The sequence below is a fragment of the Hydra viridissima genome, unplaced genomic scaffold (genome assembly GCF_058129835.1).
Source record: "Hydra viridissima isolate aposymbiotic clone 2 unplaced genomic scaffold, HvirCarnegie_v1 scaffold_18, whole genome shotgun sequence".
NCBI lineage: Eukaryota > Metazoa > Cnidaria > Hydrozoa > Anthoathecata > Hydridae > Hydra > Hydra viridissima.
Genome location: NW_028324317.1, coordinates 2,475,494 through 2,491,220, shown reverse-complemented (window position 1 = coordinate 2,491,220; position 15,727 = coordinate 2,475,494). Strand labels below are relative to the sequence as shown.

At 30.4% G+C, this 15,727-nt stretch overlaps 2 protein-coding genes across 2 annotated transcripts; both read left to right on the top strand.

Annotated features, from left to right (window-relative positions):
• The first annotated feature begins 1,701 nt into the window (after positions 1-1,701).
• LOC149876841 (uncharacterized) lies at positions 1,702-5,385 on the top strand. Its single transcript, XM_090075136.1, has 2 exons — positions 1,702-3,469; positions 3,631-5,385. Exons 1-2 carry the CDS (start codon positions 2,473-2,475, stop codon positions 4,401-4,403), a joined length of 1,770 nt encoding a protein of 589 aa, XP_089931262.1. The 5' UTR covers positions 1,702-2,472; the 3' UTR covers positions 4,404-5,385.
• Positions 5,386-7,975: 2,590 nt separating this feature from the next.
• LOC149876840 (uncharacterized) lies at positions 7,976-14,273 on the top strand. The gene is made up of 9 exons (XM_090074886.1): positions 7,976-8,103; positions 8,903-9,139; positions 9,282-9,598; positions 10,240-10,394; positions 10,760-10,934; positions 11,515-11,710; positions 11,814-11,913; positions 13,301-13,350; positions 13,724-14,273. Exons 1-9 carry the CDS (start codon positions 8,055-8,057, stop codon positions 13,909-13,911), a joined length of 1,467 nt encoding a protein of 488 aa, XP_089931012.1. The 5' UTR covers positions 7,976-8,054; the 3' UTR covers positions 13,912-14,273.
• Positions 14,274-15,727: the final 1,454 nt, after the last annotated feature.

Sequence of the window (15,727 nt, the reverse complement as noted above, 5' to 3'; positions counted from 1 at the left end):
CAAATATTTTGTTCAGCACTATCATCACCTTATCAGATGGTATGATTGTCCAAAGGAGATCGCTGAAACAAAGAGAAAGTACATTTAATCATTTGGAGTTAAAGGTCTTCTTGGAGTAATAGATAGTACAATGATACAAATCAAAGGATTTACTATGGCTGATCAACCAGCATATATTTGCAGGTAAACTCATCATTTTAATTTAATACCTGATCATTTTAATTTGATACCTGATCATTTTGATTATATTGCTTTAGGTCATTAGTTAAAAAGTTTACTCTGCTTGGCCTACTTACACAGGCATAGTTAACATGAGAAACTTAAAAAAGCTTTTGTTTCACAGACTTATTCCGTCTATGTATAATTGCATATATTGCATACAAGGTTCAAAAAAAATGTTTCTATTCTATTATTCTTTATAAAAAAAAAATTATTTACTATTCCCTTTTTTTTAGGTGCTAATGGTTTTTTATGCTGTATTTCACATTATTAAGTTATTATGAAGCGCTTCATGTTGTTAATAATATGTAAAAAAATATTTAATTTATGAAGAGACAATACTTCAATTTCACAAAGTGCAACATGTTTATTACAAAAATTGAAGTTTTTTTTAATATTTTAAATAACACTTCATAGTTCTTTAAAGTTTGAAAACATCAAGTTTTTTAATGTAAGTGCTACTCTTAAAACAATATCATAATGTAAGGTCATGATAAAATTTATGATAAGGTTTGATAAGGTTTATGATAAAAGATCATGTAAAAAAACAATGTTTTGTTTTGGCCAAGGTGAACAGTTTTTCTAAGATGATGTCAATGTTTCCCATAAAGGTTTTAGCTGCTCTCAGGATTTTCAAACATTTTAACATTTTGAAGATTTTTAACTTCTTTTTTTTAGAAAAGGATAACTGTCAAATTGTCATTGATGCTGATAGAAAGTTGTTGTTGCAAAGTATCCTGGATTGTGCCATGATGCCTTTATTTTTTCTAATTCTGCATTAAAACAGACAGTAGAATATGATCCAAATGCAGGTTTCCCTTTTGCAGACTCAGGATATGGGTTGTCGCCAGTCATGATTACACTGTTTAATCAGCCAACTACACCAGAGGAAATATATTCTAATAAAGTTCTTCGTCAGGTACGTAGTGCTGTGGATCAAGCCATTGGATGTCTCAAAAACCATTGGAGGTGTTTGCACAAAAGTGGTGGAACACTTCAGTTCACCCCAACAACTTGCTGCAAAATATTTTTTTACTTGCAATTTACTGGAGAACCTTTGCATTTCCTTAGGATTAGAAATTCCAGATGACATTATCTATGAGGAAAATGATGAAGATGATGTACATGGTGTTCAACTTGAATTAACTCAAACCAACCAAATTCGACTTGGTATTTTAAGAAGAACACAAATCAAAAACTAAATTTTTGCAAATATAAAGAAGTGATTGGAGTCTGAGAACAAGAATACACCAAAATGTTTGCCCAGGGGAATTAGTCAATAAAATAGCATTAACATCAAGAATAGCATTATGTTATTCTTTGTTCGTAAATGATTAACTATGTAATAATAATGTTATATATATATATATATATATATATATATATATATATATATATATATATATATATATATATATATATATATATATATATTAGGGTGGCCCTTATTTTTGAAGTTTTAATATATCATTGTCTGACCCCTCAGATGAGTTCCAATATATAAAAAAATAATTCAGGCCAAATATGAGCAGGATTGAACAATATTTAGAGGTGGCTCAACTAAGCTTTAGTTTTGTGAGAATACCAAAATCGGCGAAAAAAAATTTCAGGTTCTTTTCAATAAATGATTTTGAATATTAAATAAATATATTTCAATCAATAATTTGAACTAGATATCATGTTTCAATAATGTACTAATCTAAAAAATAATTAAATATAAAATTATAATAAATATAAAGGTAATAACGCATAAAAAAATGTTCTTCAATATATCTAAATAAATAATTTATAATTTTCCTCAGTAATTTTATTAATTCATAATTTTCTTCAGTCATTTTTTTCAGTAAACAAAACTAAACATGTAATATAATTTAATATTAGCACCTATTGGGCATCTTATATAATATTTAAATAAATCTTGTGCTAGTTCTTTGTAGCCATCTTGTATTATAAATTTCTTCTTCTACTGTTGTTTGTTAATTAATCAAAATAAAATTTCTATTTAATAGTTATCAATAATCACAGATATTAGCAATCAGCAAAGGTTAGTATGTCAATTTAATTATAAAATATATTATGTTATATATATAATTATATGAGGGAGTCTGTATGACTGTAGATTTCGTTTTGTATTATTGCATGGCATGTCAATGGCATGTGTAATTTTGTAATTTGTTTATGCCAAAAATTGCATAGTTTAATATTATGTTATAATATTATGATGATTAGTATAAATCTGTTTGGCATTTTCAGATGGCATTGCGTTCACAAATTTATCTTGTTAGCCCTGCTGAAAGAATTGAAGGTAGTAAATTGCCATCAGGGAAGCAGGTTCTTGGTCACTTTCTACATCTCCACAATGTTTTGAAAGAGGATATTCGAAAGGCTGCAACCCACGCTATTGAGAAAGTTGAAGATTTCTGGTTTCGAGCTAAAATTCCAACCAGGCATCATCAAGATTCCATCAAAAAGCTTGAGCAATTATTCTTCGAGTGGAAAAGTCTAAAGAAAAACAAGAGCCGCAAGACCGAGACTCAACAAACAAATGAAACCGCATTTTCAGCCGCAATAGAAGAACTGTTCGACATTGCACATGCTGATGCCATGGAGCTAATTGAGAATCAAGAAGATAAGGTCTTTCTGGAATCTCAAAGAAAAAAGGGACGACCTGGCTGCATGGGCAGAATCGATAAGGTTCTGCTTCAACAACAAAAAAAGCAGAATGAGAGAAAGCAGATATTGCAAAAGAGAGTACATCGATCTCAACTTGATAAAAACACCTTGCTAGATAAAGCTGTGTTGGAGAGCAGCAGCGCTGATTCAGAAGAAAGTCAGTCTGAACCTGAAGATGAGGATCCAGTTCTAAGCACAAGTACTGTTACTCCTTCTTCATCACGAAAGCGAGGACGCCAAAGTGTTGTTTCACCACAGCTGGCATCTATGCTTGATAGAAATAAAATGAGCGACAGGGCTGCTATGATGGTCATCGTTGAGGCTTCGAGGGCTCTTGGACAAGACGCTGAATCACTCGCTTTGAATAGATCAACCATCCAACGACTCCGTCGGAAACACCGACAGCAAATTGCCTCCGGAATCATTCAACATTTCAAGCCAAATACTGCTCTTACAGTACACTGGGATGGCAAGCTGATGCAAGATCTGACTGGAACAGAGAAGGTGGATAGGTTGCCCATTCTTGTCACAACAATGGGGAAGACAAAGCTTTTGGATATTCCAAAGATTCCTGCAGGTAATACATAATAGTATAATATATAATGGTATAATATATATGCCTACTTTTATCTTAGTTAAATGTTTTTATAAATTTCGAAATCATTTATTATTATGAAATGTGAATGTGAAATCATGTCAGACAAACTTTAATAAAGACTACTATAAATTACTTTTTAGGCACTGGACAAGACGAGGCCAAAGCAGTCTATGATGCTATCCGAAAATGGGAGCTGGAAAACTTTGTCCATGGTATGTGTTTCGATACAACCTCTTCCAACACCGGTCGGCTGTCTGGCGCTTGCGTTCTTCTCGAACAGCTACTAGGGCGGCCTCTACTGCACTTTGGTTGTCGACATCACATCATGGAACTGGTATTGGCTGCTGCTTTTTGTGTCTGTATGGGACCCAGTAAAGCTCCGGAAATACTCGTTTTCAAACGATTTCAAGCACAGTGGTCATCCTTTGACCAGGAAAGTTATGAAGATGTCTTTTCGGATGATGTTGCCTCAGCTGAACTCTCCGAAGTCAAACATGTAATCATTGTTTTCTGTGAACAGCAGCTGCAAGATCATCAGCCACGAGATGACTATCGCGAGCTGCTCAAACTGATGCTCATCTTTTTAGGAAGAAAGCCTACAGATTGGAAGAATTTTCGAGCGCCTGGGTCAATGCATCAAGCTCGATGGATGGCGAAAGCCATTTACAGTATAAAGGTTTGGCTGTTTCGATCACAGTTTAAGCTGACCTTGCGAGAGTCTCGTGGCCTCCTACGTGTGAACATATTTCTTGCAAAGGTTTATATCACGTTCTGGTTTTTGGCGCCTCTGGCTTACAAAGCCGCTAGGAATGATCTACAACTCAACAACTCCAGGCTTACCCTGATCAAGATATTGGTGCCGCAACATCACGCAAGCTTGCGGGCCATCTTTGGTACCTGTCAGAAGATTTGATCCTTTTCAGCCTCTTCGATCCAGAAGTGGATTTCACTACGAAACGCGAAATTGTTAAAAGATCATTAGAACAGGAAGGAGAAGAAGTACCTTTGAAACGTGTCGTGGTGGACTTGGCGACAGTACAACAAAAGACGCTTCCTGATTTTGTCTCAAAAAGAAGCAGAAACCTGTTTTCTATTCTGGGCATGCCAGATGGATTCCTGGCCGAAGATCCTGAATCATAGAACAGGAGAGATGACTTCAAGGTTGCAGAGGCAATCGTGAAATCCCAGGCAGTAACAAACGACCATGCAGAACGAGGAGTTGCCTTGATCCAAGATGCAACAAAGTCTGGCCGATTTGCGAAGAACAGCTGCAATATGCTCTGCAGGTTATCGAACAGAACCGGGCAAACTTTCCGAATGTGAAAAAATCCACCTTACTTCACAATTAACTAGTTCAACTAAGTGAAGATGTGTAACTTTGTGTATTCTATTGTTTCTGTGTTTGTCTCTGTAATTAAGAACTGTTTTTAGTAGTTAGAATTAATTTTCTGTATGAAACTGATGGCAAAATGTGCTGAATTCTGTCACAGACATCAAAAATTCGTATATGAGAAAACTTTGACGGCGTTGAGCCACCTCTAAATATTAATATTTTTTTATGAAACTTTACACATAATTTTTTTGTATGAAATGGAACCATTTAAAATGGTCAGACTTAACATTGCTCTTATTTAATTTTTTATCATCATATAAGGGCCACCCTAATATATATATATATAAACATACACACACACAGATAATTTATATCGTTTATTAACTTTTTTAGCTTTATGTTGACAGTAAATTTGTTTTTTTCACTTAACACGGAAGTATTTTATGTTTCATAGAAATATGTTAAAGAAATCAGTTAATTTTTCATCAAACGTTTTACTTATTATGGCATAAAAATATAATGAGAAAATATATAACAATATTCATCTCACAGCTTCAATCAAGCCCTTGATTTCTGTTTGCTTCAGGTAGTGAGCTTTTCTGCTAACCATAACTTCAGCAAGATAATGGTCTTCTTCAATAGTTTCTTTTAAACCTCTGCGTATTAAAAGATAATTTAATTGAGTTTGCATAAATTGATCGAGACCAAGCAGTGAATGCCTCAGAGAAGAAATAGCAAAAGTCCTTTGATAAGGAGTAGTAAAAGTATTTACCGACAGATGTCCAGAGGATATAACAGACTCACGTGGATGAAAAGTTAAATATTCACGTAGATGAAAAAATATTTTGGCGTGTAAATGATAAATATGCATTAGATCGTTTTACAGCCTTTCCTGACATTATATTATTTAGCATATGAGTCATATATGTTATCCCTAAAAACTTTCATTTTCTTATGTACCAGGTCCAGCAAATTTATATGCATAATAATGCTAATATTATAATAAAAATGACATTGGATTAAGTTTCTGTTTGGTGTGCTTTTAGCTTAATATTCCAACTCCTTGCCTTGTGTTAATGATTCTTCTAAAATGGATAATTCCTCGGTCTACTTCTTGGCTAGTTATCAAATTTCTAGCCAAGTATTCCTATTCATTTTAAAGTTGACTTTTCTAATTGGAATAGTTTCCTGCTCGGTGTAATTCTAACCTAACTCTAATAAAAAAAGATGTCTGTTTTTGAGCACCAAGCTGATTCCGAAACAGCATTCCCTTAACGACGGTTGTTTAAATTTGTTTACGTGTGAACATGGCCGCCGAGAGGAGGGGGGTAGACGGGGAAGATTCCCGGGGTCCCGTGTGTGTATAAATAACTTTTTTAAATAATTTTTAAAAGATACAAATAGATTTGACTTAAAAGATTTAAAAAGATTTAAAAATAAAAGTTAGTTAAAAGATTTAATTAATTTTTATTTTTAATTTTCAATGACCAGAGCACATTTCTTTAGGTTCTCGGTATAAAATTGATCATAATGAGGGCCCCTTAAGAAAACTTTCCCGGGGCCCGAAATTTCTCTCGGCAGCTTTGTGTGTGAATTATATGTGATTAGATATTTTCAGAGAGTACAATGTTCAGTCCTCTACGAAGGGCAATTGTTTATGTGTTTAATAACTCATGCTTGGATATGTTGATGACCATTACCACTAATCTATTGGTCCACGGACGGGTCATCTGTAGTTTTTCTACGCGTATGTTCCACACATGAAAGAAAGCTAAGGACTTAATGATGAAAAGATATTTAAAACAATTTTTTTAAAAAAGAACTTAAGTTTTTGTTGTTAACATGAAATTTTATGCCGCAAGGGTCAATAATGTTTGATGATAGTTCACAGAACTCAATGTGTGCTTTAATCATTTCAGTTTAAATTCATTTTCTCTTCGTCCAGTGCGTCCATTCTTTGTTCGCATGTTTTTTTCCAACGATAAAATGGATCAATAGTTTGTTTTAACAATACAAATTCATATTATCTAAGCTTTCTGCAACCTAAAGAGATAAAAAAATCGATTTTTTGAAATGCATAGCCTGTATTATGTGGTTTTTCCTGTTTTAGTTTTGTAATATATAACCTAATTTAGTTTAAAAGGTAATAATAGAATAGAGATGTTGCTTTTTAAACAATTTTTTAAAATGGCCGTCAAAACCAGTCAAAAAACTGTTAAAGTGAATGCATTTTCAAAAAAAATCAAATTAAAAAACTCATACAAGAAAGTATATAGAATGATAGATTTTACATCGATTTGAGTTATTAAAACAATAATTATGAACTGAATCAAAATCTTCAGAAAAGATAAAATTTCAGAAAGCCTGCAAAATAAGATCAAATAAACTTGCACTCAAAAACTTTACGTTCATGTCATAAGATGCGCAATTAATTTGGGCATAAGAAAATGCATATCTTTTTATTTTACCAAAAATCTGCCCAAAGAGCCGAATATAAACGGCAAGATCGTGCTGATCATAAAATTATAACGCACAATCATTAAATGAATTTACGATAGGGCTGGTTGGAGTTCATGCATAAATCAAACATGGAGAATTTGCTGGGTATAAATGCACAAACTCATTTAACAAACTCAGCAAAAATGATATGCAGTTTACGCTTGTTGCTTGGAGATTTATGAGTAAATATGAAAAAAATTTCTCAAAAGTTTTTTTTTTACAACAGCCATAAAATACGGGCTCATTGTTCCCCAGTTCGTGCTCTCTCTTACCATATCCCTTTTCCGATCGCGCCGTATTAAGGTTGGTTGAATTAATTGTTTCAAGCATTATGAGTTTGAATTACAACTTCAAATTAGAAAAATGCTTTTAGAAAGGTGGGTTCATTAAGTAACAGAGCATTGAGGAAGGTTACAGTAACAAGTTTAGGATTGAATCTTGATTTAAATTACATAACATATAATAAATAGAGCGTAAACAGAGACTTTATTATTCATGTATTCATTATTCATGTCTTCGCTGTTAAATGCTGAGAAGAGAAAGAATCCTTAAGTTTTCCAGAGTAGACATCCCGCTTAGAAATACTCAATGCGGGCTTTTTGATTCTACTGAAAATATATATGTAGAAATTGTTATTGGTTTATTAAACTTTAATAGACTCCTTCAGGTAAAAGATTTGTAAGTAACACTTAAAAGTAAAAATTTAAGTAAAGTATCTTTTTAATTTCAACAATGTTTGAAGTAATAAAATATTTTTTCTCAGTGTTCGCTATTAGTTGTGGTAAGTAGTAAAGCTTAAATTTTTTGAAAGATTTATTTGTAAATACAGTCCCAGGGTTTGAGCCTCCCTTCACCGTGCAATTAGTTAATTTCTAGTCATCGTTTCTGAGTTGAGTTAATACCATTTCTTTAATATAAACAGGTCGCTATTGTTAAACCGGTCGTAAGTTAAAAAACAGGGAGAGAACAATTTCCATGTTATCGTAAAAGCTTATTTGAGTTCTTCGTAAAAAAATTGCATATTTACCAAAAATAAAAAGCATATTTACCAAGTAAATCAATAGAAAAATAAAAAGCATATTTACTAAATAAAGAGGCTTTTTAACGCCTCGTCTACGGCTCAGTCTTACCCACGGCCAATACCAAATTTCGCTTAATTACTTTAATTATTGAGTAAAAGTTCATAGAACTGAGTTAAACAATCGAGTTTTTCATTTTTGCCATTAAAAAAATTAAATTTCACCTTAAGAAATTAGAATTTCTTATAGTGAGATTACATATATTTATATATATAAATGTATTTAAAAATATATAAATCTATTTGAAAACCTGATAAATATATTTAAAACCTGTTTTCACTAAAGCTTTACTTAAAATAAACCGAAATTTTATTCCGAAAGCTCAAGTGAGCTTTTTAGCATATCTTTTTTTGGGTAAATAATTTTATTACAGCAATAAAACGTGATATATCTAAACAAACAATTTTTCGTATGAGTTTTCAAACTTATGTTTGTTTGGAATGTATTTTTACTTTCTGTTTAATTTATGCAACGTCTCTCATAAAAGGTACTCTTACTTAGATCAAACAGAGGGATATTTCCCTGGAGTTTGGAACATAGGAGATGTCGGGAATTTCGAAGCCCAAAAGATTTCACCAAGGAAAGAATGCACACAAATTTGTTGGAAAAAATTTGCTGTTGGCGGACTTTATGTAGGAGTACAACGACGAATACCTTCCGATGATTGCCAGTGCGTCACGAATTCAATGGGAACGACACCTACTGGAAACACTAACTGGGAGTTTCTTCACTTTTTTTGTAAGTACTCGTCAGGTTTTCTAGCTGTTGGCAAAACAAGATGCTTAATTAAATTAAATTAACAAAACAAGAGATTTATTAATAGTATTTAGTTGTAAAAATTTTACTTACTTTTGTAGTTGTAACATTTAATCTCTTTCAGACGGAATGGCCACGCCACAAGTTTTTAATAGCGAAATCGGTAGTTTCCTAAATTTCGATATAAAGATCAAATTTTTTTCGGATGGGAACAGCACAAGCTCAGTATTTTTTATTGACAATATTAACAACCCGACAACTTATTCAAAGAGGATGTTGATTAAAAATTACTTATACAGTATATATCCAGTAAGAACCAGCTACACAAGTAGAATTTCCCCAAGAAATAATGATAGTCGAACTGTAAATTCACTCCTTGAAACATTCGTTGGAAATGGAGTTGAAAAGGAATTTGAGAACTCTTACACAATCATTACTAAGGTAATATTATGTTATTGTAATTAATGTTATTATGTTATGTAATTTATGCTAAATAAACAATTATGTAAATGTCAGTGTACATACTCCAGACGTAGATTTCAACGAAAATTTCAAATATTCTTCAAGAAGAATGTTCAAAATTTTTTATAATTAAATCTAGTTTTTTAACAACCACTTTAAAAATATTAATTTTTTTCAAGAGATTTTTTTGTGGTAGATGCAAAAAATGTTGAGTCAGAGTTGAAAAATTAGGCACTACTTGTAGTTTAGACAACTTTCTATGGATTTTTAAGGAATTTAACTTATGAAAAAGTTCATATTTTTTCGAATTACAACGTAATTTTTGGAAAATGTTGAACTTTTTTAAAGTTTTGAATAATAAGGATTTAATGAGACAAGTTTATTTTCGTTTGGCATGAATTTATTTAATACCTATAAAGATAAATTATGTGGTTTTAATCGAATACTAATTCTGCGCAGTTATAAAACGATGAAACAAAATAATGTAAGGTTTGCAATATATTGCGAACTTTTTTCTTGAATCTAAAATCATTTATGTCTAAATATAAAAATCCTTTTTAGCTAACAGGAACATAATTAAAGTTTATATTTTGCGATTGTATTTTGGGATTGTGCACTAGGTTGGCGATAATTTAGTAGAAAGCAATCACATCCAATGGGTTGCCTTGGTTTTAACAACCTCAAAGTCAATTTTGGTTAGACTAACTCCTTTTACAATTTTGCGACCAGCAAAAAACTGTTCTCTGGTTTTCTCTTCTTCAAACAACGTCACCAAGTGAGTAAATGCATTTTAAGACTTCAGAACCGATATAAATAAATCTTACTGATAACCATAACAAATGATTGTAAATATAACAACTACAATTAATTATAATAATAAATAATGATATTTTATCATAACAATTAATCCTAACAATTAGTTATAATAATTATATTTATCTGCTAGATTAGCATTACTACTTACATTTAATATTAACGCAACTTTAAAATTTTTTATCAAATTTTAGCGAAATGGTTTTTCTTAAATTAAGTAATGCTTTTTTTTTTTAAATATTTCAATAGAAGCAAATTAGGTTAATTTACTTTGCCCTATTTTCATTTTGAAAATAGCTTGTCTAACATCGTTCTTTATAACTTTAGTAACATATTCTATCTTAACTTTCAACTGAAGCCCGATACCCAGTGCGTTGTTGATCTCGAAAATGTCTTTATTTTCTTATATTACAACCGCGAGTTAGTTTTCAACAACGTCCTGTGGGATGATTTGAGCATGGTTCCAACAGTAACTCAAAAGAAACCATACTTCATGATTTATGTAAGAAAAATCTCAATTGTATTTATGTTAACTTTTGATGACACTTTATCACTCATCACTTTCATTCAAATTTTGTGCTGAAAAAGACTTTTGAAGCACAAAATTGTGAAATCCTGTGAATCCAATGAAATGTTGGTGTTGGTGTCAATAAATGTGAATAAATATTGAAATATATGAATAAACACAAATAAATAGTAATAAATATTAAGAAAAGTAAACGAATGTAAACAAGCATTAAGAACTGTAAATAAATAAAACAGATATTAACAAATATTAGCACATAAAATAATATAAACAAACTTTAATAAACATTTACAAATATTCAAAAATATTAACAAAATGTTAATGAAGATCACTTTTTTTTTTTATTTATTTGTTGAACAAAAGCGATTTTAAGTCTTTTTGAAAAAAAAACTGTTTTAATTTAATGTCTTTACAACAACTTGCAGAATTATTCGTTAACTTTGTTTGCAAACTTTGGGCAAGTTTTTTTTTTTCACTCTTTCTACTTTTTTTTTTTATATTTTTATATTTACTTTACATTTACCTAATAACATTTTACTTACCTTTTCATTTCCAGTTACCCAAACTTTATATTGATGCTATACTGCAGTTCACCCTGTTATTTGATACTAATGCAACAAATACACGAGTTGGAAATGCAATTTTAACAGCTAAGGCTGATATACTCGGTAACGAGTTTATAAACAATGCAACCAAGTTGGCACTTAAGAAATTTGTTTTCCAAAAGTCACATGAGAAGTTACAGAGTAAAGGTGCTCAAACAATACTTAGGTTTATTCTATATAGGTAAAAAGAGGCCGTGTATGTAAACACGTTTTTTTTTTTAATCCAAAAATAAAAATTGCTTTTTGTTAGATATTACGAGGATTTATCCCAGCTGGAGTTATAATAATAAAAATGAAACTGTGCTTGACACTGCCCTTCACCAGTATGTCTGCAAAGCTGTTTTAGTTAGGTAAAAGAGTTTCTTTAAAAGTTGTTTTTTCTGTTTTATTTAGATAGGTTTTCAATAAAGCAGAAGCATTACTAAATAATTTAAAGTATTTAATGAAATTTTATATTTATATATATATATATATATATATATATATATATATATATATATATATATATATATATATATATATATATATATATATATATATATACATATATAACTTCATTTTTCTATTATGATGTTAATAATCCCTTTAACAGTGTTGAATATGTGCCTCACAAGCATACTCTTATGTCTTTCACTTCTGAGGAAAATATCTGTAAAAAATTATTGGAATTATTATTTTTACATTTACATATATTATTGTTATCATTATAAATCATTTTACAGACCTGTTTGTTATTATATTTGTACATAGAGTGATGCTCAAGGAACTGAGTTTTCGTAACGCAGCTTGCTAATTCAATACTTGGAAAAATGCGCAATCTCAGCGCTATTTTAGTCCGATCTCAACTCAGTTATATTGTTTGAAAAAAAAGGAAATTACGCTGACATAATTTTAGCTCTTGACAATGTTTGATGATATTTATTACCACTTCACTCTATTACCAGGGCACTTGGGACTGAAAGGTGTTGAAAATTTTGAGAGCCCACTTTTTAATTATAAAAAAACCTATTTTAGATTAGCAAACTTGCTTGCTGTCACTGATGGAAAAGAAGATACATTAGTAATGGTTATTCAAAAAACCGCCCGGCGTATTTTTCTGCTTAACTTTCGGTAATTCTAATGTTTTCAAGGGCTCAAATAACTTGTGTAAAAATGATGTAACATGTAAAATCTTCAATAATCTTTGAAAATGCGAAATTTAAGAACGTGAGTCGTTAAACTGTTTGCAGAAATTCCAAAATAGTCGCAAAGTTCTCATTCACATATTTTGCTTTTTATTTTCGTTCCCATTTTTGGCTTTTTTGTATTATTAAACTCACATAAAAATCAGAAATTGTATTTTTAAACTTTCATAAAACCAAAGTAAAAGAAAAAAAAAGGGAAAGAAAAAGCTTTTTAAATATCATATTTAACAAAAAGCAAAAGAAAAATTTAAATTGTGCTCAAAATGTATTTGTGCAGTTGTTTGCGTTTTCGTAGCGCATACGCAAGTTTGCGCGACCTTACATTTAAAGTTGAACAACGCCTCTCCTGGTCAATCGCTTAAAAATGTGCTCAACTATGCATTTTGGTCAAGAGAGCGCAAAAATATCCCATACGTGCGTGTACAAACCAACACCCCCTATTTATTGTTTGAGCAAACAACTAGGCGCTAATTTTTGCTTTACACACCTGGAATCATTAACCTGCACAACTCACAAGAAAATACTATATGAAATAAAATACTTCAATTTTCAGGCAACAAAGTTCTTGCTACCAACGCGAAAAAAGTTCCGGACGCATAAAATGTAAGCAAACAATATTATTATCTTTTTTTTTTCCAAATTCTACAACATATCGCTGTCCTACGAGTTTTCAATTTTTTCAAGTTTCAAAATCAAATACACTTGTTCCTTACGAATTTCAAATGACTTTTTCAAAAAAATATAACAGTTTGTTGGTTATCTTTAGTTTTAATATTTTTAATGATTTTAAATTATTTTTTAATTTTAAAAGCTACCTGCAATATCTTTATATGGTATGTTATATAACATGCCATATAAAGGTATGGTATGAATGTTAAATATATGGGTTACTTACGGTTAGAAATAAGCTTACTGATTTTCTTGTTTTAAGATTTTAAATCAAAAAACAAATTTCCTAATTAAATTCTACTTTTAGTTCTTCCAATCCAGTTCTACGATATGATTGGCTACAGCAACAAAACCAGATTGATTTATGGCTACACGAGTCGCAAAAATGTGGTTGAACTGGATTTTAATCGAAAACCTCTTCTTTTGATTTTGTCAAATGACAAATGGGAAAATATAAAAGCTGATCAATTTGTCGCAAATACTCAATCAATGTAAAGAAATCATTTTGAACATTTTAAAGGTTGTTTAAACTCATGACAATCATCTTAAGAAACAGTCAACATTCATTTATATTTGCATCAAATGGATTTTTATTCAAAATTTCATAAGTGACTTGATTGAATGTAAAAAACTCAGAGACTACCCAGACAACACAATGACGGCTAAAAGACTTCTATTATAGGTTGTTTTTTTTGTCTTCAAAACGTCTTTGTAAAACTTTTGTCAGTAAGACACATTTTAAAAGATATCTGAATAGGTCATAAAATTGCGTCTGTAAGACCACTTTTTCAAAGCTTAACTTAAACGCTTTCGTGTATTAAATATTGTTATTAATGAAAGAAAATTAATAAAAAATTTATATCATTCATTTTCTTTTCACAATTGGAATTTTATATTAATTGAAATCTTTTTGAATAATTGTGAAACACATCATTATTCATGTCATACTTGTCACTTGTAAAATAGAAATACTCTAATGTACATTAGGATCCATCTTTAAAAATTTTGAGTTTTATGTTCGATTGCTTATCAAAAACACAACAATTATTTCATTTTATTACTCATTATTTGTAAAAAAAGAAGACCAACACTTTTATACTTATATCAGTTAGATTACAGAATCACATATGTAAAAGTGAAAATTGGAAAACAAAATTGAAAATATCAAATATATTTATTTGAAGCATTGAAAAGAAATATTTACTTTTATTCTCTAATTAGCGTAGCTGAGAAGTATATACACAAATGGTTAAAATTTTAGGTGCATCCACTCAATCAAACCACATTCAAGTTAAACTGCACAATGCAATGAGTTCAAATACTGTTCATATCATCTTTTTTCAAACTAGTGAATTCTTCGGCTTCAATGTTATTCAAACTCACATTTATCGATCTTTTGATCAAACAGATTTTCGCAGCATCAGTAATTGAAATACATAAACAGTTTTAGTAAATAAAGTTAATTCAAAAATATAATGTAACTTAATGTAAAGAAAGTAAATTGCAGCAAAAATCATTAATAAAAAAGCGTTCAAAAGTAACATAAAAACAATATTTAATTGCAACAGCGACACAAAAAATTTAAAAAGTATACACAGTAAAAATAAAATAACAATAACAAAAATAGTAAGTAATAAATAGAATTTAATAATATCACCAAGTTAATTTCAAAATATAACAAAATTTAGAAACAACAACAATTTAAAAAATTATAAAATATAGAAATCATTAATAACAATAATAAAATAAACCCTACCATCACAAGTGCATTTGAGACCTCTGCACCTAGCACTGAGTTAGTAGAATCTTGAGGATCTGGCATACATAGGATTTATAAATTCGTCATTTGAACATAATTACTTGGCATAGGGGAAGGAGAATGGAGGAGGAGGATGAGGAGGTGGAGGGAATAATCTTGATGAGAGGGATTATTGATTTAAATGAGATGTTGAAACCAGCATCTTGATGCTTGAAAGAAACAAAAAATGTGCTGTATATTTTATAAAAATAACAGAGCATTTATAAGTAATTTGAAAAACTCAACAAAAATAAAGCATATTTTCTAGAATCATAAAAAAGTGCATTGACGTAGAAAACAAAAATCTCTAAAACATACAGATAGGTTTTTAAAATAGTTGAGAAATTTTGCAATTCAAACCGATGCCTTGCAGCATAAGATATTGGGTTATTGGAAAAAATGTTGCACCATGAAACGGTGCAACATTTTCTACAAAACAGTTAGGAAAGTCTCTTGCATAAGATAAGTTATGAAGCCTGAACTCAGTACTATCATGCATTAAAATAGAAATAG

Coding starts and splice junctions, on each gene's coding strand:
- LOC149876841 (XM_090075136.1), top strand. CDS start 2,473: ATGGCATTGCGTTCACAAATTTATCTTGTTAGCCCTGCTGAAAGAATT. Junction 3,470..3,630: donor TATTCCAAAGATTCCTGCAG/GTAATACATAAT, acceptor ATTACTTTTTAG/GCACTGGACAAGACGAGGCC.
- LOC149876840 (XM_090074886.1), top strand. CDS start 8,055: ATGTTTGAAGTAATAAAATATTTTTTCTCAGTGTTCGCTATTAGTTGT. Junction 9,140..9,281: donor GGAGTTTCTTCACTTTTTTT/GTAAGTACTCGT, acceptor AATCTCTTTCAG/ACGGAATGGCCACGCCACAA. Junction 11,914..13,300: donor TGCAAAGCTGTTTTAGTTAG/GTAAAAGAGTTT, acceptor TTCAATTTTCAG/GCAACAAAGTTCTTGCTACC.